Raw genomic sequence first — 24,844 nt, 5'->3', positions numbered from 1 at the left:
AACTGTTGCACTTTTTCTGCTACATATATTTTCAATTGTAAATATTTTTTTTAATTACACAGTATATATTCTGGGTGGATAGTATGGGATCCGAGCGTATCTTTTGGTAAACACTCTATGATCTAATCCAACATGTTAGATAATAACAGAAAAGAGTTCCTCCCATGGGATACTCCTGCTCCTAGAAACAACTTAAAGAATTGTGCAGCTGCATTTTATTCCCAGTTCTTGCTTTTCTTCTGATAAAATGCCTCTTACCATTCTTTGTAGAATATCCTGCTTTTCATTGCTTTGCCTGTGGCTACCAGATTTTTTAATTATCTTCAGTGTTGGACAGCTCTGGACTCGAATCAACATAATTGAAGGCTTCCTTGTTTGTGAAAGTTGAGCTCAAAGTTAGACTGTGTCGTGGATTCACAGGTGCGAGTTCGTTTAACACAATATTGTCACTTTTTACAAGAGTTGCTTTGTCCATGTGTTCTCTACTGTACCTGGCAACAACAGCATCAAGGAAGTCCAGCTTTGGTGGCAAAGTCCCACTCTCAAATAAGTATTTGGCTAAGTAGGAGACTATAATGTTAGTAAAGAAGGAGGTAAGCATAGCGAGTGTTTTAAATGGGAATCGCTGGATATAGATATTATTTTCACCCAGATAGCAGCCAGGATAGTAGATCAAGGGCTGAAGGTAAAGGTACGGTTCTCCTCCAGTTATTCTGAGAACAAGGCCAAATAAGTATCCTGCAATGGCACCATAGGTATTGGTTCCTTTAATAAATAACACACACAGGAGCTGGGGGAATATGATGATATAAACAAGGTCAGAGCTGAGGTACCACAGGCCGTACACTGATGAAGCCAGCAGTGCCATTGCTGTTGCTGATGCTCCAAACAGAAAAACAGTGATTCTCATGACCCACACGATTTCCCTGTCTGAAGCCTGCAAAAAAAGGGCAGTGATAGGTGTTTTTTCATAGCAATATATGTATGCTTACATTTATGCACATAGTAGATATAAAATGCTACACTGTAAAAGGAAACTTTGCATGGCATATTCAACAATATTTACAAAAGTCTATCTCTGTATCTCCATCTCATGTGCAAAGAAAATAACCCAAAGGTTATGGTTGCCATTCCCAAAGCATAAGAAAAGTCTGATAAAGTGTCAGAACCCCCCCCCAAAAAAAAACAACAGCAGAGTGTTAGAAATAACGTTTAAATATAAGCACAATATGGCTCAACCAGAAAAAACTGTCAGCGTCATAATTTCTTCTTCTCCATTTCCTAAGAAAAACTCCAACTCACTAGCCCATTCTGATATCAAATGATTTCCTGATAAATCAATAATTCAGAAAGACGTCTCATTTTGTTAAGGATTTAAATAAAACTTATGGCTGCGACAATTATTAAGATTGTTTGGATAAACTGCAGAACCATGAGAACTCTTCAAAGCTTCCTCCCTCCCCTGAGCTAGCTTTTTCACCTCTGTTGTCAGTCACAACCATAAATACTTTTATGACTTTCAGTTTATTCAATATACTGTTAGGAATGAAATGTTATACTTTTTCTAGTCATACACAGGAACGTGAAAGAGGTGTTTCATTATGAAATTACAGTCTATGCATCACCTAGTTAAGTTCTCACCTAAAATTTTCTCTAAAAGTAAAAACAAAAATGTAATCTCACATTTTGCCGAAAGGAAAGCTGATAAATGTTCCGAGCAAACATAGAACTTGCTGATAAAATTGAAGAGTCAGCCGACGACATCACAGCAGCAGATACAGCGCCGAGGCCAAAGAACGAGATATAGACTGGGCAAAGATACTGCAGCACAATAGGTAGAATCATATCTGCTTCTTTTTTAGTTATGGGGTCAGGGACACCATACTCAGTCTCATTCCAGGCTGCAATATGGATGCGGGTATGTTATTAGTAACATTAGTAGTCATCAGCTACAGCATATTGCCACATTTTCACTCACACTTAATGACCAAACTGTTACTAGGGCCAGACTGACGGCATTTCAGAGAGGCAGTGTCTCACTGGTTTCTGTTAGGCAGATTTAGTCTGCTCAGCATTTTTCCTTACCTTTAAGTTAAGTCTGACCACTGGATACTGTGCTTATCCAGTAGGATGTTTAATATTAAAACTTTGCATTGCTCATAAATGTCATTTTCCTCAATAAATCAAGTCTGTGATACATGTTTAACTATCCTCTTCGATTACAGACTCAGAGCTCAAAGCGATGTGGTAAACATTTCCAACAGAATATTTCTAACAGTTTAGCTACGTGGTCACCGTGATGGGAGTCACTCTCACTATGACAAAGACCTTGATGAGGATGTTTTGGTCAAGAAAAGAAATTCCTGATAAATCATAGAATCATTTAGGTTGGAAAAGACCCTTAAGATCATTGAGTCCAACTGTAAACCTAACAAACTGCCAAAAACACCACTAAACCATGTCCTTAAGCACCACATCTACACAACTTTTAAATACCTCCAGGTCTGGTGACTCAACCACTTCCCTGGGCAGCCAGTTCCCATGCTTGACAACACTTTCAGTGAAGACATTTTTCCTAATATCCAATCTAAACGTCCCTTGGTGCAACTTAAAGCCATTTCCTCTCATCCTATCACTTGCTACTTGGGAGAAGAGACCAACGCCCACCTCACTATAACCCCCTCCTTTCAGGTAGTTGGAGAGAGAGAGGTAAGATCTCCCCTCAGCCTCCTTTTTTCCAGGCTAAACACCACCAGTTCCTTCACCCACTCCTCATTATTATCGTTAGGACCAAATTAAAGTACCAGAATCAAACTCAAACATTAAGTAGAAATATTACATCTGAAGATACCTAGAATATGCAAAATGAGTTAATCTCAGCCACTGAGGTAGGAGCAATTTCCCCTTGGAGAAATATTCTATAACATTATTTTTCAGCGTACTCTCCTGTTGAAGAAGTCATGAGTTGATTAACAATGTCACCTGGCTAGATTAAATCTAACATAAGCTTTATAGGGTTTTCACACATTTATTGTACTACTCATTTTACGTTTATTGTACTATTCATTTTTAATCATTTACCTGTAGATGCTCCAATTGCACCAATGAGTACTGCAGGAAGAGCCATCACAAGACAGCCAAAAGCAGCCAGAAATGACAGAACTTGAGCATATGTGGCAGAAGATGAGGAAAGAACTCGCTGGAAATATGCTTGCCACGGGATTCCTCCTAATGTCTGCAAACACAATGAGCAGCATCCTGTCACTGGGGGCTAACTCTGGAATTTTTTGCTATCATCATACAGAGAGCATGTAGAAGCACCACCTGAATGCTGAATGCCATGTTGCTGCTCTTTCATTTATTTATTGAATATCAGTCAGTCAGTAATAGCTGTAACTTCCATTCTCACAAGTAATGTCAAACCTTTGTAAGTCCACTTAAATCCCATTCTTTTATACAAGTTATTCCTTTGTAATAATACTTTGCACTTACATAGCCTCTGTAATCCCCAAGTATTGTGAGTTGTATAAATACTTGATAAAGCCTTATGAAAGGTTATAAAATACTATTGTCATATTTCAGATTTGTAGAATTTGGCCTCCACTACCCTCCCCCTGCCAAAAGTAGATTAGACTCTGATAGGATTTGAAAGCAAGATTTTATCTTCCTTTATGAATGCATGTGGCGATCTAAATAAGTCAATGTTCTGTATACACTGAACACAAGAATCTGAAAAATTATTCTCCCACTGTCTTAAGCAAACACGATACCAATAGACTTTAAAGAGAAAGCAGGAAAAGAAAGTTTTCTTTTATGGTGGCAACCCTTCTCTGGTTTTGGGTATGTAACAGTGAAAATCCTGATTAGATTTAAAATTATGTCTGCAAAATATGACACAAAAGAATATTACCAAAGACTAAAAATCTAGTGCTAACAGTTCTGTCCTGAGAGCAGGATCTGAATAGTCTCCACTAAGTAAGTAAGTGCCTATGACTAAACACCATGGAATGAAAATAAAGCAAATTGCTCACTAAACGTGCACAATTCAGTTCTACATACTAAATGAGGCAGGAGGCATTTGGACCAAACAGTGTGTATACAGGTGTTTCATACACATTTCATGCACACACAGGGACCAAATGAATGCTTCACAGGCAACTCAGATTTGACTTGCTATTTATGACTGTTTTCCTTTGAAGCCTTAATACCGTTCCTTTAACAAAGCTTTCCAAGCATGTGTAAATTTCTTGAGCTATGATGAAACAAATGAGATTAGAAGAAAATGTGTCACAATTTGGCAACATCAGAGTTTTCCTTTGGTCATCAGCAGAGATGAAACCTTCAGGCTTACCAGACAGAATACAGCTGCTTGAGCTAGTGTCATACTTTGGCTCTCTGAAAATGTCTAAAAAATTTACGCTGGATAAACCAATATATTTTAATAGCCCAATTATCAGAAAACTCTGAACATTTTTAGTTGAGGTCATTTAAAAAAAAAATGACAGAGAAAGGAATCCCGAAGTACAACATGATAGTAAAAACGGTGTAGAGTTGCTCAGGGACACCGAGAATGGAAAATGTTAGCATGTGTTGCTAGATCTTCTAATGGAAAGTACTTAATAACCACCAATCCCATGTGTAATACATAGGTATTAAATAATGAAAGCCCTCAGTTCATTCTGGCATGTGTACACGTATGAATTCATCCATCCATCCATCCATCTCTACAAAGCTTTTCTACATCACCTATACCTAAGGCATATTTAATCATCTGTATAACATATTTATTGCCTTCTGCAATACATAAATTCATCTGCCAACAATGACATCAGTTAAACTGCACACTTTTAATTAATTTTAGCATAAGTCAACCCTTTCAGCCTGATGATATTTAAATTGCATTCCTGGCAATGCTGACTTTGACAGCTGTGCTACAATACTCTACTGATATTTCACTGAAATCCTTCAAATGCGCAGAAATATTGAGCAGAAGTCAAGAGGGTAAAAGTTTTCAGTTTGCTGGAAACTCTTAACTAGACTCTCTATTATTTTCAGCTGTCACAGTAACACAGCGCGAGTGCTCAAATGCTTCATTCCTTCATTCAAGCCATTGCTTACCAGTAAAAGGAAATTGTCCAGCCATGTGTAAATGTCAAGTGAGTTGACAGATCCAAGCCAAGGTGCTTGGTATACCTGCTGCACAGCTGTGAGCCCAATGTCTGTCACTGCAGGATGGGACATCGCAAAGGGTACGCTGATCCACTGTAACCAAAGAGTAACACTTTGTTCAGGTCTAAAGAAAGCACTCTAAATCGGTGAAATTTAATATTAACACTGATCTGTTTTTCTTCTTCTTGCATGCTACAGATTAAAAGCCAAGTTGCCGAGCTGACTTGCAGAAAAGTCAGGTTATGTGCTGGTGGTGATGGAGTCAATAAATAGTAGTGTGTCCTGGTTTCAGCTGGGAAAGAGTTAATTTCTCTTTCTAGTGATTGCTGTGAAAGGAATGTCAATAATACCTATTGGTTTTAACTGTTGTTAAATGAAGTTTACATTATTCAAGGGCTTTTTTTTTTTAAGTTTCCCATAGAAAAATAGACAGAACAATGAAACGGCCAATGAAATATTCCATACCATGGATGTTGTGCTCAGTATATAAATGGGGATTAGCCAGGCGGGTGGGAACCTGTGGTCAGTGCTTGGGATGGTGCCAATTCACCGGATGGTGAGAGTGTCTGGTGTCATTGTTATTATTGTTATTATTATTTTTCCTTTTCTGATGCTGTTCTATAAAATGTTCTTCATCTCAACCCACGAGTTTTTTCCTTCCCCCTCCTGTTCTCCCTCTTCTCCCTTGCGGGGGGAAGGGGAATGAGAGAGTGGCTGCGTGGTGTGGTTAAACCACGACATGGGGATGCAGGGCAGGATCAGGGAAAGACTGACTGGGCAAGATAAAGACAAAGAGCTGAGAATTGCAGATGTGGGTACCAGAGAGTGAGGAAGGAAGGAGAGAGACTACATGGGATTGTAAGGAGAAAACCAGGGAAGTACATGGAGTGGCTGAAGTAGATGTTGTGGAAGTCTAAGGAAGAAGCTGTGGCTGAAATGAAGAGCCAGGGTAGAAAACAGAAGTGATTAGAAGATCTCCTCTTGGGTAAGGAACAGGAGGGGCACATTAGAGGAATGAGCACTAAAGCTCTGTAACAGTGGGAATACAAACTGCTCCAGAGCCTGGAGGGGAAGCTGGGATACCTGTGACAACATCTGCAGTGACACCTACTGTGAAAGCGTCCCATCTCATCTAAAACTGCCTCACCTAGGCATAACCATTTAGATGCTATCTGAGACTTCGAGCCCCACTAATGATGTTCCCTCTATATGATAGTATTGCTGTTTATTTCAAATGGGAAATTACATAAAGAGCCCAACCTGAATTAAAAGAATGCTAGTAAAGCTACGGATCCAACCATTTAGAAGACTGCTATGCAACCTTCATCTGCCTTCCCCTCCCTCTGACGTTCATGCTGCCTTTAATAAAGGATCACATGTTATTCCCACGGGATCAGGGTCTTTAGTGGTGTGTGAGTTGTTTTCATCGGAAAAGCAGTTTTGTATTTTGATTTATCTACAATTTTGGGACTTTCTGTAATGCACACCATCTGTAGAAACTGAATGGTTCACAAATATTAACATGCATGTTAGAGAAGGACCACTACTGTGCAGGTGAAGGACAAAGGTATGAGAGAAGAAGATCTAGAATAATTTCCTATTTGAGGTGGCCAGCTAAAACTTGGATTTGCTTTTTCAGGGTATCTAGCACTATTCCCATAAAGTCAGTTACAACAGGGAATGCTTAGCACTTCTGCAAATAAGGCCATAGGCCTCACAGTAGGATACCACAGGGTGAGGACACACACAGGGTTGGTTAGTGACCACCTGTGTGACTTCTGGCTGAAGCAATTTCCCCAGAGCTGCACAAGAACTCCAGTGAAAGCAGAGAAAGAACTCCAGGTCCCCAAGGTGCCATTCAGTTCCTTCACCTTGAGCCAATCCATTTATTTCAGCCTGTCTTAGATCTTTGCACACCTGTGACCACCTATTACTGCCACTGGAAAGCAAAGACAGCAGCTTCTTTGATTGCACCCCTGTGATCCGAGCCCTGTTCCACTGATGTTTTTCAGAGTAGGGCTTAAAGAACAGCAGTAAATAAAAGAAAAGGCTACCCACTAGCATATCACTGATAGCTGATGAGGGGATATTCATAGCAGCATATTCAAACAGCAAGGTCAGCTGGTGAGACTTCCTATACTATGGTCTCCAAGGACAATGGAGGGAAATGAGAGAAAACTCAAGAAGGTGATTTAAAGCAGGAGGTTAACCAAGCTGCCAGAATAGGTGACAGCTACAGGAAAGAGAAGCAGGAGAGTATCAGATCAGCAAGCCCACTGCCAGTGTTTCTGGACTGGTGTATGATGCCTCCTTCCACTGCCTGTGCCACAGTCCTATGGATAGATAAGGAAGTCTGATCCTAAGTTAGATACAGACTCAGCAGGAATATTATTAGTTCCTCAGGGGTCGGTACTGGGACCAGTGCTGTTCAACATCTTTGTCGGAGACATGGACAGTGGGATAGAGTGCACCCTCAGCAAGTTTGCCAACGACACCAAGCTCGGTGGTGCGGTCGACACGCTGGAGGGAAAGGATGCCATCCAGAGGGACCCGGACAGGCTTGAGAGATGGGCTCGTGCAAATCGCATGAAGTTCAACCAGGCCAAGTGCAGGGTCCTGCACCTGGGACGTGGCAATCCCAGGCACAAATACAGGTTGGGCGGAGAATGGCTGGAGAGCAGCCCTGAGGAGAAGGACTTGGGGGTGTTGGTGGATGAGAAGCTCAACATGAGCCGGCAATGTGCGCTGGCAGCCCAGAAAGCCAACCGCATCCTGGGCTGCATCAAGAGAAGTGTGGCCAGCAGGTCGCGGGAGGTGATTCTACCCCTCTACTCTGCGCTCGTGAGACCCCACCTGGAATACTGTGTCCAGCTTTGGAGTCCTCAACACAGGAAGGACATGGACCTGTTGGAACGGGTCCAGCGGAGGGCCGTGAAGATGATCAGAGGGATGGAGCACATCCCCTATGAAGACAGGCTGAGAGAGCTGGGGTTGTTCAGCCTGGAGAAGAGAAGGCTCCGGGGAGACCTCATAGCAGCCTTCCAATATCTGAAGGGAGCCTACAGGAGAGACGGAGGGGGACTCTTTGTCAGGAAGTGTAGTGACAGGACAAGGGGTAATGGTTTTAAATTGGAAGAGGGGAGATTTAGATTAGATATTAGGAGGAAATTCTTTACTGTAAGGGTAGTGAAGCACTGGAACATGTTGCCCAGGGAAGTTGTGGATGCCCCATCCCTGGAAGTGTTTAAGGCCAGGCTGGATGGGGCTTTGAGCAACCTGGTCTAGTGGAGGTGTCCCTGCCCATGGCAGGGAGGTTGGAACCCGATGATCTTTAAGGTCCCTTCCAACTCTAACCATTCTATGATTCTATGATTCTATGATTATGAGAGTCATAATCATATGGACTGGTTGGAAAAATGCCAAAGAATCGGGCCTCTCAGGCAACATTATTGTTGAAGCACTTGTTATTGTTGAACATTATTGTTCAGCACAACATTATTGTTGAAGTATGTTGATATAAATGCCGACTCCTTAAAGTCAGGGCTCTGTAAGTGGGAGTATTCCCTCTCCACACTTTCAGTGAAGACATAGTTCCAAAACCAAAGGTGGGCAATACGTTGTAGGCATCATCATAACACTCGGGGCAAAATCCTCAACAAAGAAGGGAAAAAACCAGACAAACTTACCAGTCCCAGGAAGATGCAGAAGAGCTGAACTACATCGGTGTAGGCCACAGAATAAAGCCCACCCACAAGCGTGTACATAGTTGCAATCAGGGCAGAAATAATGACTGAAATATTGACATTAATGTCAATGATCACACTTATAGTGGCACCTATGGGGAAAACCAAAACACTGTATGTTAGTATATAGTATACGTCGCAGTATGTTTGATAAGAAGGCTCACCTTTGTTAAGTTGCATATACAGGTGCTGTTTTGCTATGCAGTTTGACACTTAGCAACAGCATGAACATATTCCCCTATTTTCTGCACACCCCTTCTGCATCTGTGAAGGGAGTGGAAAAAGGAAGGCTCCTTTTGCTCTAAGTTCAGCATCTGTCATGTTTTAGGTTCTTACCTGAACCTGCCTTTCCTTACACTGCTCAAGGTCCGGAAGGACCACACTCTCTTGTTCTGCCTGGGCAAAAGCAGCCACACACCAACAGCTGAAGACTCCCTGGGTGACTTTCAGCTGCATGGGAACAAGTGTATCATTGCAGTGGCTAGGGAAGGTCTTCTGCAGCATATCACACCCTTTTGTATCTCAATTATGCTCTGAGCTAGCCCCTTTTGACCAAGGAAGGAATAGTAGAGAAGGCATCAGCTATAGGAACGATTGTCCACTGACCACTTTAGAAAATACCCTTGAATTGTTTACATTGGAAAAGGCTGGCTTTCTTTGAAAACTGAAGGATCCATCCTCCATTGATGACCTAGACACCAAGAACTTCTTCAAGCACCATCAGTCAGACTTCATTTGTAGAGAAGAAACAACAATGTTGAGCTGCCAGTCTCCACAAACCAACTCACTGAATAAAAGAGTTGCTAAGGCTGAAAGGTGCCTCTAGAGATTCTGAAGTCCAAGTCCCCACTCAAGCAGTGTCAACTGGAGCAGGTTGCTCAGGATCAAGTTCAGTCAGGTCTTGAATATCTGCAAGGATGGAGACTCTACAACTTCTCTGGGCAATCTCTGCCAGTGTTTGACCCCTTCCACTGTAAAAAAAAAAAGTTTTTTCTTAAGTTTAAATGGAATTTCCAGTAGTTAAATTTGCACCCATTACCTCTTGTCCTGTCACTGGGCAGCACTGAGAGGAGTTTGACTCTGTCTTCTTTATTCCACTCCCTCCACTGCTAAATCAGGTATTTATGCACATGAATAAATGTCTTCTCCTCTCCAGGCTGAACAGTCCTAGCTGTCTCAGCCTCTCCTTATATGCCAGATACCCCAGTCCATTAATCGTCTCCGTGGTTCTTCACTGGACTCTCTCCAGTATGTCCATGTCTCTTGTATTGGTGGGTCCACCACTGGACCCAGCACTCCAAACGTGTCTCACTAGTGCTGAATAGAGGGCAAGGATCACCTCCCTCAACTTGCTGGTAATGGTCTTTCTAATGCAGCCAAGGATGCCATTGGCTTTCTTTGCCACAAGGGCACATTGCTGGATCATGTTCAACTTCATTGTGCTCTAGGACTCCCAGGTCTTTCTCTGAAAACCAGCTTTCCAGCTGGTCAGCCCCTAGTATTTACTGGGCCATCAGGTTGTTCCTCCTCAGGTGCAAGACTTAGCATCTCCCTTTGTTGAACTTCATGAGGTTCCTGTTGGCTCATTTCTGCAGCTTAAGGTCCTTCTGAATGGCAGTACAACCATCAGATCTGTCAGCAACTCCTCACAACTTTTACTTTCTGCAAACTACCTGAATGTGCACTTGGTCCCATTAGCCAGGTCATTAATGAATACATTACACAATACAGGACTCAATATTGACACCTGGGGTACTCCACTGGTGACTGGCCATGCAGTGGCTTCCATGCTGGTGCATCACATACCTCTTAGTCCAGCAGTTCAGCCGGTTTTCAATCCCCCTCACTGTCCACTTATCTAGTCTGTAGTTCATCTGTTTGTCTACAAAGACATTATGGGAGATGCTGCAAAAAGCCCTTGCTGGTCTTACCAGCAAAGAATGAAGCAGAGAAGGCGTTGAGTGCCTCAGCCTTTTCCATATCCTTTGCCACCAGGTTCCTTGTCCCATTCAACGGGAGCCCACATTTTTCCTAATTTATGTACTTGTAGAAGCCTTTCCTGCTGCCCTTCATGGCCAGACTCAAATCCATGTGGACTTTGGCTTTTGTAACTCCATCTCTGCATGCTTGGACAGTGTCTCCCCATTCCTTCCAAGTCACTTGTCCTTGCTTCTGCCTCTTGAACACTTCTTTTTATGTCTGACTCTAGTCAGGAGCTCCTTTTCATCCATGCAGACCTCCCGCCTCATTTGCTTGTTCTTCTGGTTGTCAGGATGGACTATTCTTGAGCTTGGAGGAGGTGACCCTTGAATATCAACCAGCTCTCCTGGACTTCTCTCCAGGGCTGCTATGGAGAGGCCTAACTCTACTCTCCTGAAGTCCATTGTTACAGTCCTGATTTGTGCCTTGTTTCCTCCTCTCAGGACTGTGAACTCCACGACCTCATGAACACTGCAGCTAAGGCTGCTTCCGAGCTTCACATCCCTAACTTGTTCCTCCTTGATTGTAAATAACAGGTGTAACAGAGCACCTCCCTTCATCAGCTCCATGATCATTTGTCAGGAAGCTGTTGTCAGTGCAGTCAAGAAATCTGAATTACTTGTGCCCTCCTGCACTGCCCTTCCAGCAGCTATTGCAGTGGTTATACATTTCCCTTAGATGTATCAGCTATTGCAAGGGATTGCAGTCTTTTAAAACCATGTTTTTTAAAAAAAATCCTCTCCTTCTAATTAGGATAATTTAAATAAAATGCGTTCCAATAACTTTCAGTACTTGCAGGTATTGTAGACGGATATCCTTGACCATATAGGTGGAAAAGTTCTGACAGTAGAACACAAGATGACATGTTGTATAAAAGAGCTGCTGGGAGCTGCCAGGTATTTTTTTATTGTACAGGGAGTCTTTAGAGTTCATGTGCTTAAGGATTACAAACTCAGACCTCTTTCGCAAGCTGGAAGCCCTGTCTTTCCCTTCTATAACCCGCCCAAGCAAGGAGTCTTGAGGAAGATCAAGAAGAGAACTAGGATTTAATATCTGTAAGTGAGGATAGGTGTGCAAATCAGGAGGAATAATAGAACTAAATCTATTCACAGAATAGTTACAATAATAGTTAAAATCAAACCCCTCAATGACCTTTATAATCATGGACAATCTTTAACTGTCAGTTGTTAATATAAACCCACTAGAAAGGTATTCATACCATTTGCTTTGCAATAGCACAGATTAGCTTGTCCTCAATCAAAAAGAAAGTATATTCCAAATACTCAGAGTGTTCTTCAAGTTATTCAACTCCTATCACCTCAGCATGTAGTTTGTTCTTAGTCCTTTAAGGGTTTTGTGATGAAATCGTGGTAAACAAGCTCCCCATTGCTTTGCAGTTCATCAGAGCACAGTTGGAGAGTACCTTCAAAGTTTATTTTCTGTTTAAAATAGCTTGTGCTAGAAAGCATTACCACATGCATGTGCACTATGAGTATGATTAGCTGGTAAAAGTCAACTACTGGTGCTTCAACTCAAGGGCTTTCTCAATTCTTGAAGGGATTGCTAAATTCAGGCCTGAAATATAATTAAAAACCCTGGAAACCGATTTTTTTCTCAGAACTGGATGAGTAGTTGGGTGATTTTCTATTGAGTCATAGTTCCACTAATTCTCTGAATCCTTTCTTGAATCCTAAGTATTTTCTTCATTTTGTTGAGTAGAAAGCCATTTAGAATTCAGTAATACTTCAATTTACTGATCAGCATCTGTTTTACTTCTATTAGTTGTGCCATGGAAAGTTCTGTATATGGTGGTCTCCTACATTCAAAGGATTATTTTGTTTAGATGCATTTGCAATAATGTTTCATATCTTTAAGTGAAATTTTGATTGGCTTCTGTCATCGCAGTGGTGTAAAAGAGAAGCCTGGACATAAAGGGACACTTGCAATTACTCATGTCACCCTCACAATTAAAGGAAATTTGGTGCTAAATCTTTTCATACTCTTTGAAGAGGGGCAACTTAAAGATACCTGAAAATGAATAGATACCTTGTGTGTTTTTCCATTACCAAAATAATCAACAGGGCGCCATTACTAGGTTTAATTACTACTGAGAACTGTCCCATTCCAGATCATTTGGCTAGGAGAGTTAGCATTTGAAGCCAAAATTTCAATGCATTTCTGATTTATCCTTTCCATCTGTGATAAATTAATATTTATACTGCTTATTCCTTACCTAAGGCAGAGAAGATGGCAGCAGCCCAAAACATTTCCCCCATTAAAGCTGGAATAAAGAGTAGCCCTCCCATCCTTTTTCCATAAAGCTGCTGAAAAGGGTCTAGCATTGTCACATAGCCTTTGGAGCGCATGGGTTTTGCGAAAAAAAGACCACCTACAAAGAAAAGTAGCATAAGACACCAGCTGCAGTGGAGAAATGCATTGCCATTAAGGGGTGAAACACCGATTGTCAGTTAAGGGTACAAATATGTCAGTATTACTGTTTGTTGTTTTTGTTGCTTTTTTTAAAGCACTAAGCACAGTTAAAATATTCTCTAAGAACTCTTACCTTACATCTGTCTACAATTACATAAACACATTCACACCATTGATGTCTATGGCCTGACAATGAAAAATAAGTTTCTCTTATTTTCTCTGGTTCAGTTTACTTCACCTGACATTATGGATGCTGTCAGAGTTCTGTCTAATTTTGGATCAGCCTAAGGAAATGGCTTTTCTATCTAATACTGTTTATTCTCAAACCAGAATCCAGCAAGAATTTTCACAGGGTCCTACTCAAAAAATAAAACTGTCTGGGATTCCTGGGTCAGAAATATGAGTTCACACATGGTTTAGTGCACACACAGAAAATCTGATTCTTTCAGGACAATTCAAATTTCTTATGTATCCTTATAAACTTGCAGGGTAGGTCAGACGCCTTCTGGGCTCTGCAGGTGTCAGGCTCCCTGAACATTTGTCATACACCTATTTTACTTATGCATGTTCAGGAATTTTGATGTATTGCAATTCTGCTCTGCCTGGCTGGCATATGGGCTGGATATGCACATAAATGTGCAAAGGCCACACCTTTCTAATGTAGAGTCCTCAAATTCTTTCCGGCTGGGGAAAAAAAAAAAGGGCATATCTCAGGAAAGCTGAAAGAGCCCTTGGATAGAAACCTGTGAATTTGAGTCCTGCACCTGACTACAAATAAATAGACTTTTACCACAGTAAAACTGCTGAAATGCAATATACAAGGTACAATTGAAAAACCTGGAAAATCAGTCAGTTCCCAATAAAAACCAATCTGCTGTATTTTGCAACCCTTAGTTAGGTTCTTCATCACAAGATAAATAATTTATTCATTGTACTGTACAGAAGATTTTCCACATTTCTATGTATTGCCTTACACCACCCATATTTCTTCATTTCATTAAGTGCCCTGAACAGAAGGTACCGGCTTACCAATCACAATTTATTTATACTGCTTATGGTAACGCTGTCTTTAGGCAGGTTGTCTGGATGCAGAAACTCCAGCATTTTTTAACTATTCTTGAATTGGCCATGGATTCTGTTCCTATTCTACTTGTTATGTCATCATTACAAAAGACAACTAAAAGAAGAAAAAAAGAGTCACTGGTGTTATAATCTATTAGGACGTTCAAGCATCTGCCAAATGAAATCACAGACATTCTAACCATTAAATATAAATTGCTTGAAAAATTAGGAAAAGTGGTATGCAGCACAACATTGAACTAACAGGGAGATTATATCAATCTTAAATCCTTCCAGTCTGAAGCAGCAATATTTCTTCTAGCCTTACATTTATAATTTTGCTTATTTTTTTTAAAAAAGAAATATAAACAACTCCTCCTCGCAAACCTGCACGTACCAATCATGCCACAGAAATGCTTTCCTCTCTGTGCTCTGCAGAGAGATTTATGGCCACATGATACAGACTTCTTTGCTCTGTAGTGACCATGATAATTTCCAGGAAAAAAAAAGTCTGGATATCTTTAAAAACAGCTGGAAACGAAGGGAGAGGCTAACTCAAGCCCTTCTTGGCTATTATTACTTTGTGTCAATTCTACAGAGGCTGAGTCAGGAAGCTGCTTGTGCCTAGGATCCTAACGACCACTTAATGACATCAATGGATGATGACCCTCATGACCTCATAATGACATCAACTGATCTGCAGGCAAACATCTACCTTTATTATTTTCCTTACAGGAAACAGAGCTGCTTTCAGGGATGGGAACTACTACTGGAACTGGAGCTGGCCCGCACGTGCCAGAGAGGAGTACCTACGATAGGGAAGGTTTCTGCCTGGGAAGAGAGGAGAACCACGACAGGCCATAAGAAAGCATTTCTGAGGGGAAAAATGAGTCAGGAGGGCAACCCAGTTATATAGGAATAAATAAAAGGGGCAAGAAGACCTGGATAAAGCAATCAAAGGAAGCAAAGGCACAGAGTAGGTGGGAGGACCATGAGAAAAGACTCAAAATAAACTGAGAGGTCAAGTATTATTAGAAAGGAGAATACACCAGCCACATTAATTAACGATGAAGAACACAGGATCTTTTTTGTAACGACATTCTTTTAAACTGTTGCATCAGCTGCTGCCTTAGGGATATGATGTGTTCACAAACTAAAAGGATGTAGCTGACAACTTTGTGGCGTATTCGTCATGGCTCAGAAGGCAATACTTTTGTTGTGAGCTGCTCCACAATCTTAAGACACAGTGAGGAATTTTTTATTGTTATTATTTTTAAGAAAAGTAAGGGAGTTCTGAGACTACATTTCTGGAATTAGAGGCCACAGCATTAAAAATTATAATGCTGTCTGTATTTTACACTGCATATAGTAGGATGGTGTATTTGCATTTTGACACGTGATTTGGAGTTTTGTACCGCATTTAAGAAGATACGTGGTCCAATTTTACGGAAATAGACTGGTTCTACTACAGACTTCCTACACAAAATTAGACAAGTTACTTGGTGAAGAGCTGTAAGGCATAAACACTTCTCTAACTTGAAGAGATATTTGCTGCTCTTGAATTCCAAGATTTATAGGTGCCCTGATACTATCATGTTCCAGATCACATAGGCACTTAAGGAAAATCTGAAAGTATAAAAATTAGCATATATAATTACAAAAAAATCCGATGACAAAACCTTTATTATTGTGATCTCCATAGATCACTATGCTCGTAATAATCAAAGAGGTCTTGCCAAGGCATTCAAGAGACTGAAGATAGCAAACTATTTATAGCGCTTTTCTGGTTTTCATTTTAAAAGCCAAAGCTATCAGCAGAAGGGATCCAGTTTACCTCAGTATCCTTTTATCAGATACTAGTTGTTCCACTTCAAATGACGGAATTGTCATCAGAACTGTTTAAAATGAGAGACTATTAGCTTTAGTTCTTTGCTTACCTAAAACCAGACTAAGGGAATATCCGATAGGTGCCTGAGCCCAAGCTAGACCGTAGCCTGGGACATACACAGCTTCTGCTGTCCCATTGATGTAACCTCCTCCAACCCATGTGGCTGAAAAAGAAGAGATGGAAGTCTTGAACGTGCACAAGGAAAGAAAGCCTCCCACATTATAGAATAAAATTGTCATCACTTATAATATTGCTATTTTTTATTATATGTACTGTACAAGTGCCAGACATGGCAACCTTCTATAAAAGATAGTCTTAATTCAAAAAACTTCCAACCTAAGCATTCAAAAAAAAAAGTTCAATGGACTGAGACAATAATCAAGATGTCTAAGTGTCTGTGTAGTCACTGAAGATGTGAGGGCTGAGTTCCCCACTACTTGAAGCACTTTACCGTTTTCTTTGCGTTAGTCCAAATGAAGGAGAGATGTAAAGGGGAAACTGAAGAACAATAAACACACAGTGATAAAACCACCCCAGCTGGGAAAACAAAGCATTTACATTAGACAAGAGTTTAAAATTGCTTTTAAAACCTTGCTAAATTTTAAATTTTGGCTACACGAAGCCCATTTAGTAAACTCTGATTTCCCTAAATGCTGTATTTCCATATGGGGCTGTGATGGTTCTCTCTTGCCATTTAAGTTTTAAACTTTGGCTCATTTGTTTTTGTGCTTCCTGAAGACATATTCCAGAAGTGAAGTGTGCTATCTATAATGTTTCTGATTTTATTTTTCTAAAAGCCAGCAGTATTTTTAATATACCAGCTTCAGACCTGGAATGAATTCATTCTCTACCTTGAAGGGAAGTTTCTACATTTGAGAATTTGGGACCTACAGTATGTATGAAAGAAAATCTCCAACATAGAAATGTATTTTGATTACATCTGCAAAAATAATTCATAACAAATTACGTAATAAAGTTTATCTCTTTCTGTTAGCAGATTCCATGCAAAGTGTTCTTGATTTCCTCTAATGTACAATGAGTAATTTTTATGAATCTGGGTCTGTAGTTTGAACAAGGGCGGGCAGATCATTTTAAGTACTAGATTTTTGTAATGCTGTTTTAATTTGCCTCAGAAGCCTTTGCCTTCTTAGAGTAGTTCAGGCTTTCTGTGTAATAATCCACAATTGTAAGAATTTTCCTTAATCATTCTTCAGAATTTTCCCAGTGTCCACCATCATACAAGAAAACTTGATTTTGTTTTTAAGACAAACAATTGCAGATAAACAGAAATGAAGAAAATGTAATTAAAATTCCTAAAGAAATTCCATTAAAATCTAAATGACCACTCTTTTCCACTTAGCTGTGATATCTCTCAAATACTACCAGAGGGGATTTTTTTCAGTTCAATGCTAAATTACATCATGGCTTTAGAAACAAAGATCTCTGGCAACCAGAGCATTACAGCTGTCTCCCTTACAGCATTTTGAAGCACAGGAATGGAACATTCTGTTGGTGCAAATAGTCTAATGGGCTTGTATGAGGGATGTGTATGCAGAGAAAGTCTGAAACAAAAGAAGTGACCCAAGGAACCCTGTTATCGATACTTTTGGTTATCAAGATCTGTTGTGCCCTACAGAGGCAAGAAAAGAGGTGAGTGAAGCCCACGTAGGACCACATGGAAAAGACAGATGAACAGTGATACTTGATAGGAACAGCAGGGATACAGAATCTACATAAAAAGTTGTCAGACATTTGGAATTTTGTGCATCTTGAAAGTGTGAGTTAAGGTAGGTGGGAATATGATACTTGGGTTACCAGAGTCTAGAATCATAGAATTGTGGAATGATTTGGGTTGGAAGGGCCTTTAAAGACCATCTATTTCCAGCCCCCCTGCCATGGGCAGGAACACCTTCCACTAGGTCAAGTTGCTCAAAGCCCCATCCAACCAAGCCTTGAACACTTCCAGGGATGGGGCATCCACAACTTCCCTGGGCAACCTGTTCCAGTGTCTCACCACCCTCACAGTAAAGAATTTCTTCCTAATATCTAATCTAAATCTCCCCTCTTTCAGTTTAAAACCATTACCCATCATCCTGTCGCTACACTCCCTGATAAAGAGTTCCTCTCCATATTTCCTGCAGGCCCCCTTTAGGCAATGGAAGGCTGCTATGAGGTCTTCCTGGAGCCTTCTCTTCTCCAGGCTGAACAACCCCAACTCTCTCAGCCTGTCCTCAAAGAAGAGGTGCTCCAGCCCCCTGATCATCTTTGTGGCCCTCCGCTGGACCCACTCCAACAGGTCCATGTCTTTCTCATGCTGGGGGCCCCAGAGCTGGACACAGTACTTCAGGTGGGGTCTCATAAGAGCAGAGTAGAGGGGCAGAATCACCTCCCTCAGCCTGCTGGCCACGCTTCTTTTTATGCAGCCCAGGATATGTTTGGCTTTCTGGGCTGCAAGTGCACATTGCTGACTCATGTTGAGCATCAACCAATATGCCCAAGCCTTTCTTGCCTTGTCCGAGGGCTCCTCTCAATCGACTTATCATCCAGCCTGTATCCATGTTTGGAATTGCCCCAAACCAAGTGCAGGACCTTGACCTTGGCCTTGTTGAAATTCATGAAGCTGTCACGGGCCCACCTCTCAAGCCTGTCCAGGTCCCTCTGGATGGCATCCCTTCCCTCCACCATGTTGATCGCACCACACAGCTTGGTGTCATCTGCAAACTTGCTGAGGGTGCACTCAATCCCACTGTCTATGTCCCCAACAAAGATATTAAATAATAGTGGTCCCAATACTGATCCCTGAGGGACACCACTTGTCACTGGTCTCCATCCAGACATTGAGCCATTGACTGTTGAGTCCATGACTATCTGGCATGTGTGTTGCTTATTGTGTCTCAAGCAGCATAATCTTACGGAATAGATTGTAAGCACCTGTATGCAATATCAAAAGTAAATATTTAGAAAAGGAATTGTATTTGTCTCCTTCCCTAGAAAAAGCATAAGCATGAATTCTGCATGAAGAATACCCACTTCCAGATGAGGAATAATATCCCATAGTCAAGGACAGATGCCCAGCATGGCTGCAGCTATGGTGCAAAGAGGCTTCAACATCTGGCATCGATATGCCTGGGGTTGCTACTGAGGTAGCAGGTATTCTCCAAGGGGCACTTGGGTGCTATGCCTAGGTCCCTTATTTTCTTCTGGAGGGGGCCAGGTGAATTCCCTTCTGTGTGACGTTGCAGGCGCCATTGCCTATAGGTATTGCTGAGTAAAGTGTCATGGAGGATTTAGCACTTATTTTCATTTTTATTTCTTGATTTCTGGATTGGGGTTTAAAGAATAGCTGCTGATCAGCTTCTCTGTGCTCATGACTGTTCTGGAACCTCTGCCAAGGACCCCAGGAGGAGGGGTGCTATATGGCTTTTTGTGAGGGGGTGAATGGGTAGTCAGTATATACACTGACATCAGTAAATACATTTGAAAAGAAATAATGGGGTATGATAGGATGAGATTTCAACCTTAGATATTAATTTTCTGATCCTCAGTTTGCTAAGCCATAATTTAAAGTTAGTTTAATACCTTTTTTGTGAAATTCTTTTTTTTCTAAATCAGACAAAAGGAATATAAAATTTAATAATCTATAGAAACACTCGTGGTAATCTATTTTAATCCTCTCTTTGCCTGCTGTCTGAAGGACCAAAAAATGCAGCAAATACCAGCATCCATTTAAAACATGCACCCTAAAAAATGATCAGACAAATACTGGGGATACGGAGTGCATTTCTGCTCCTAGTTCACATGAGGAACACAGAAATTAATCTCAGAGTTCTTTATCTATATTGATAAATAACAGAAAATCAGATTTTTTGGCATTTTTTTTGTGAATGATTCCTTGTCTGACCACTCAAATTATTGAATCAACCCATCAAGTTCTGTAAAATTAAAATCCTGACCTAAGGATTACCAAAAAATAGAATTTTGCAGTATTTCTTTTTTTTTTTTTCTTGTGGAAGGATATGGAGCTCCATCCAACTAAAATGAATAAATGACATCAATAGATTGTTACCTTTTTGGTTGTGTTTGTAAGCATTTGATTATGTCATATCAACTACTTCCTTTGGGGTTTAAACTCAGTCACGGAAATGAGAATAGACTCAAGTTTGTTGCAGATACCACTTCCTAAGAATTTCACCCACAAATTAAGGAATGCCAATACTCAATGCAACATTTTACGTATAATTATATAAAAATAATACACAAATTAAAGGCGTGTCTACTATGGTACTATGTTAGCTCATTTTGATATGAGCTGTTGTGACCCATCCACAATTCAAGCTTCTCACTCTTTCTGTTTTGATAATTGCAGACACACTCTGCCTTCAACAGGCTTTGTGTTTAGGTGTTTCAGTAGCTAGTTGATACAGCTTCTTCTTCAAGATCATAGTATACATCTAAGTAAGTCCACAGCCATTATTCATAGGGAGTGCACTTATTTTAAGGTTTTTAAATGCCATTTAGAAAATCAATTATAATTACTCAGGAATCTTAGAGTCCGTCCCTATGAAGTCATGATGCTTATTCTATGAATTTGATTTTAAGTTTATAGGCTGAATTCTGTCATCCTCCCCACCAAGAAGCCCCAGAACCTGTTAGCATTTTCATAGCTGATATCCATGAACATGGTAGTGTTTGTCTCAAGCAAGAAAGACAGAATTAGGCCTTATCTCATAACCTGAAGTACTTCATGTCCATATGAATATCCTTTCCGGAGATCTTTAAAAATCTCTTGTTTTCCTTTTGCGGGATAAGCTTTGCTTTCTAATTTATATTTAGACAATTAAAGCTGTAAAATATTAAGACGATGTTGGAATAGCCATATATCTCTAGAGGTATGGTTACGAGTTGCAAAATATGCATCTACTGTTATTAAAGAAGCAAATATGCCCTTGAACAATGTGATCATTTAGTAAAAATTAGTGCAGATTTTAATCAGCTTACCTTTGCAATTATTTTATGGCTTTACAAACTAAGTATCCCAATCACCCTCACCGAGACAAAATTCAGAATAAACCCTGATTCAGTAGACTTATGCCCACACCTAACTTTGTGTGCCCGGCGCGGTTCCCCAAAACTGAAAGTGTTAATTTACTTGCCATCTCAAGCTTTAACTGGCAGATTTATGGAAGCAGAGGTGAGAAAGTATGTGAACCCTAACAGTATAAAATCCATGAGTGTTTAGGCTGTGCAAAGGCTTTACGATCAGCCTGATATTCTACCACAGAGGTGATATACTATTCCCTCTCTAAAAGTTGCATGAAACGGAATGCGCGTGTGTGGGTGTGAATTGTGCTGGCTATAGAAATTGCCTGCAATATAGGAAGCCTCAGTTCAAGTCTCATCTCTGCTTCAGCTGCTATGAAAAATATTCCTGTAAAATAGGATTAAGGAGACCAGAATTTGTGTCTTCTTCCACAAGCAAAGCTGTTCATCATAACCGCTTGTGCGGGGAATGTCTTGTTTCGTCTCCACTCCTCTGATCTAATGATTACAGTTTTGTGGCAAGGAATACCTCTGCAAAAATATGCTGGTATCAGTGCTCTTGAAAACATTTCGTTCAGCAGAAAGCTGTCAAACCAGCTCCTGCTATGAGCAGAATCTCATCATATCTGATGCTTCAGTAGCAAATGGATACGTGATACAGAAAATTATAGCAAAGTGTTAAAACTAGAACATCTGCCTGTATTCAAACTTTCTTGACTGTTACAAATATTCTTTACTCAATATCCAAATATTCAGTCTTTGAATGAGCAAAAAGCCCCTGCAAGGGGATAGGAATGTCTCTTGGTTAAAGAACACAGAATTGTGGCCGCAGTTTTTATGTATCTCTTCCTTATTAGATAATTGTGAAACCATAACAGGGCAAAAGAGCAAAACATAAATATAACCTGATAAATCCAATTTGGCAGTTGAAAGAGCTTGGCCTGAATAGGATTTAGCATACCAAAAAAAAACCCCACCAACCAACAAAGTGTGCTTAAAAATTAAATTGCTTAAATAAAAATGGCGGACCAATTCACTCTTGTTATAATGTGTTTTTGTTCCAATGCCATATGTTATCTGTAAGACTTGAGATTTTGGACCACACCATAGATATCTTGTTTAGGCAGGTGAGACACCTGGTTTGACTGGCTCTGGGAGTCAGACAGCACTGCTTACAGAATTAGTGAAGAACTCCTCCTTCGCCCAGGCTTTTCCTACTGATATTACTATTTTGTCAAACTGCTGCAAAAGAATCTAAAAGAATCCACAAAGTAAGTTTGCTGAAATCAGTGGAATCGCAAGTTTGGATTTATGACAATTTTCTTTTAGAAACTTATTCTTAATTGATGCTGCACCCCTCCACCCCCCATCTTTTTACAGATAAACTTTGTTTCACTCAGATAAAACAAAAATAACTCAGCAATTTGGATGGCTTTAACAACAATAACAGTTATTTTAAAACTGGATTTCTTATTAAACTAAATAAATTCTATACTTCTGTGCCGAATATATCTGACCTACAGATGAATATAAAAGCAAGGAATAAGAAATACATTCTTCCTGTATGATTTTTAAATATTTGTTGTTTTTATACAGGTGCTACATTTCGTTGTTCACTAAAAAATGTTAGCAGCAATCGGAAAGAAAGTATTTATATTTTCTCCATTTTGCATTATTCAACATGCAGATACCACTTCTTCATTCAGATGGAAAACTGACAAGTCATACACTGGTTAGGAAAAAAAAGAAAAAGGTGGTTTTTACATACCAGTCATTGTAAATCCACCAACTAGCAAGCCAATGTCTCTTCCACCGACTATAATAGCTTCGCTGCGATCTCCTTCGCTGCCCGTGTTCTTGGTTTTCCAAGCAGCCCATATCCCAACTGCCAGGATAGCCAGGTAGAATACAACTATGGCCACCAGCCCCTCCACATGGAAAGCCATGTTGAAGTCCCAACTGTTTCTTTGATTGCTATTTCATTAAGACCTCTGGAGAGAATGCAATAATACACCTGCTTTTAACAAACCTGGTAAGATGCTTTTTAGAATCAGCGTAAAAAGAAAGTGCAGATGAATATTAAAGAGACTATTCTGGTGAATTTAGGAAATGAGTATTTCAGACGTAATTGAAATTAAGTTTGCATGCCAATTAAAATGCCTGTGGAGCAACAACCAACAATTGTAACCTGTGACTACAGTGGGAGACGAATGATGTGGCTGAAAGCTACGCAAGTCTTAGAAATCAGTTACTGAGCACTGAATTATTTTAGTGTCACCAAGCCCCCAGAGTCTGGGAATTCTTCAGTCAAGAAATAGTTTGGTACATGGAATAGGATACAAGATCTTGGCCATGTGGGCTGTTATAGAAGTCTCCATTTAGTTAGAAGACAAGCCACAAAACTGTTTTAAGTTATGTAAGAACTATGTAGTAATAGCTACAACAGCAAAACACATCTTCTGAGTCTCTGTGTTGGAATGCTTTCTTTTGCTCTTTCTATCATCTCCCGTATTTAAAAATCTGCATTTTCTTTTATGCAACATGTAATTGTCCAGCATTAAAAGTATTAATCTATTCTCCTTCACAATTCGAGAAGTAAACGGAAAGCTTAAAAGCTGTCGAAGGGCAGAAATGTTAAGGTATAGGAACTACAACGGGGGAAAAACTCCCTGGCGACATAAGCAGCGGCTGCCCTGTACTCAGCCTTTCCCGGAGCCCCCTCCCAGCCCTCTCCACAACCGCTGCCCCACAGCCGCGCCGACAACACCCGTCCGCGCTCCCGACGGCTCCGCGGCAGCCCTACGCGGAGCCCTGCGCGGAGCCAGCCCGCGGAACCAGCCCTACCTACCGGGGGGATCTCGGCACGCCGAGCTCCGCGGAGGCGCCGCGCCGCCCTGCGCCCCCGTGCACCCCCTCCCCGCGCCCGCGGCGGGGCTCCCCCCCCGCCCGCCGCCCCCGGCTCCGCGCCGTCGGGGAGCGGCGCCCGCCGCCCCATCGCCCCACCTGCGCTCCGCCGCCGCGCTGCCCCCCAGCCCCCGGGGCACGGCCACCCATCCCTCGGGGCGGCGTCGGGGCTGAGCCGCGGGGGGCTTTGCCTTCCCCCGGGGTTTTCTCGCTTAGGGGGGGAAGGGGGCGGGGGGGGGAAGCGAAGGCGCAAAGGCAGAATCGTCTCTTCCCCCGCGGTGCCGGCGGTGCTGAGGCTGCGACGGGGGGCTCGTGGATTAAAAAGAGGAAAATCCCTTTATAAAGGAGGAGGGTTGAGTGGGGTGAGAGAACCGTGTCCGTCAGAGCTGGGGGGAGGAAGGGGGGAAAGACGTCAGAGTGCTAGGGGACGTTGGGGGGAAGTAAGGATGACTCAAGGGAGAGTGATTGTCGTGTCATGGCAGGGAAACAGGGTTAGGAAGTTAAACTGGGGTGAGAAAAGAAACGGGAATGAGGGGGAGAAAGGAAGGAACAGGATCATGCCAAAACAACGTGAAAGAGGAAGAAAAGAAAGGGCTGATCAAAAGAGACATGCTGAAAAGAGGGCTGGAGG

The 24,844-nt window shown here is 41.3% G+C and overlaps 1 protein-coding gene across 1 annotated transcript; it reads right to left on the bottom strand.

Annotated features, from left to right (window-relative positions):
* Positions 1 to 313: 313 nt before the first annotated feature.
* On the bottom strand, positions 314 to 23,255 carry SLC5A7 (solute carrier family 5 member 7). Its single transcript, XM_074156861.1, has 8 exons — positions 23,078 to 23,255; positions 16,319 to 16,432; positions 13,126 to 13,281; positions 8,856 to 9,004; positions 5,119 to 5,262; positions 3,082 to 3,235; positions 1,684 to 1,901; positions 314 to 937 (listed from the first exon to the last, which is right to left on the bottom strand). Exons 1-8 carry the CDS (start codon positions 23,253 to 23,255, stop codon positions 314 to 316), a joined length of 1,737 nt encoding a protein of 578 aa, XP_074012962.1.
* Between the last annotated feature and the right edge of the window lie 1,589 nt (positions 23,256 to 24,844).

This window comes from Numenius arquata, chromosome 1 (assembly GCF_964106895.1).
Source record: "Numenius arquata chromosome 1, bNumArq3.hap1.1, whole genome shotgun sequence".
In the NCBI taxonomy this organism is placed as follows: Eukaryota; Metazoa; Chordata; class Aves; order Charadriiformes; family Scolopacidae; genus Numenius; species Numenius arquata.
The sequence above is the reverse complement of the archived record's forward strand: the minus strand, read 5'-3'. Positions and strand labels throughout refer to the sequence as shown.

Coding starts and splice junctions, on each gene's coding strand:
- SLC5A7 (XM_074156861.1), bottom strand. CDS start 23,255: ATGGCTTTCCATGTGGAGGGGCTGGTGGCCATAGTTGTATTCTACCTG. Junction 9,005..13,125: donor TGCCATCTTCTCTGCCTTAG/GTAAGGAATAAG, acceptor TTTTCCCCATAG/GTGCCACTATAAGTGTGATC. Junction 1,902..3,081: donor TGCAATTGGAGCATCTACAG/GTAAATGATTAA, acceptor TCCATATTGCAG/CCTGGAATGAGACTGAGTAT.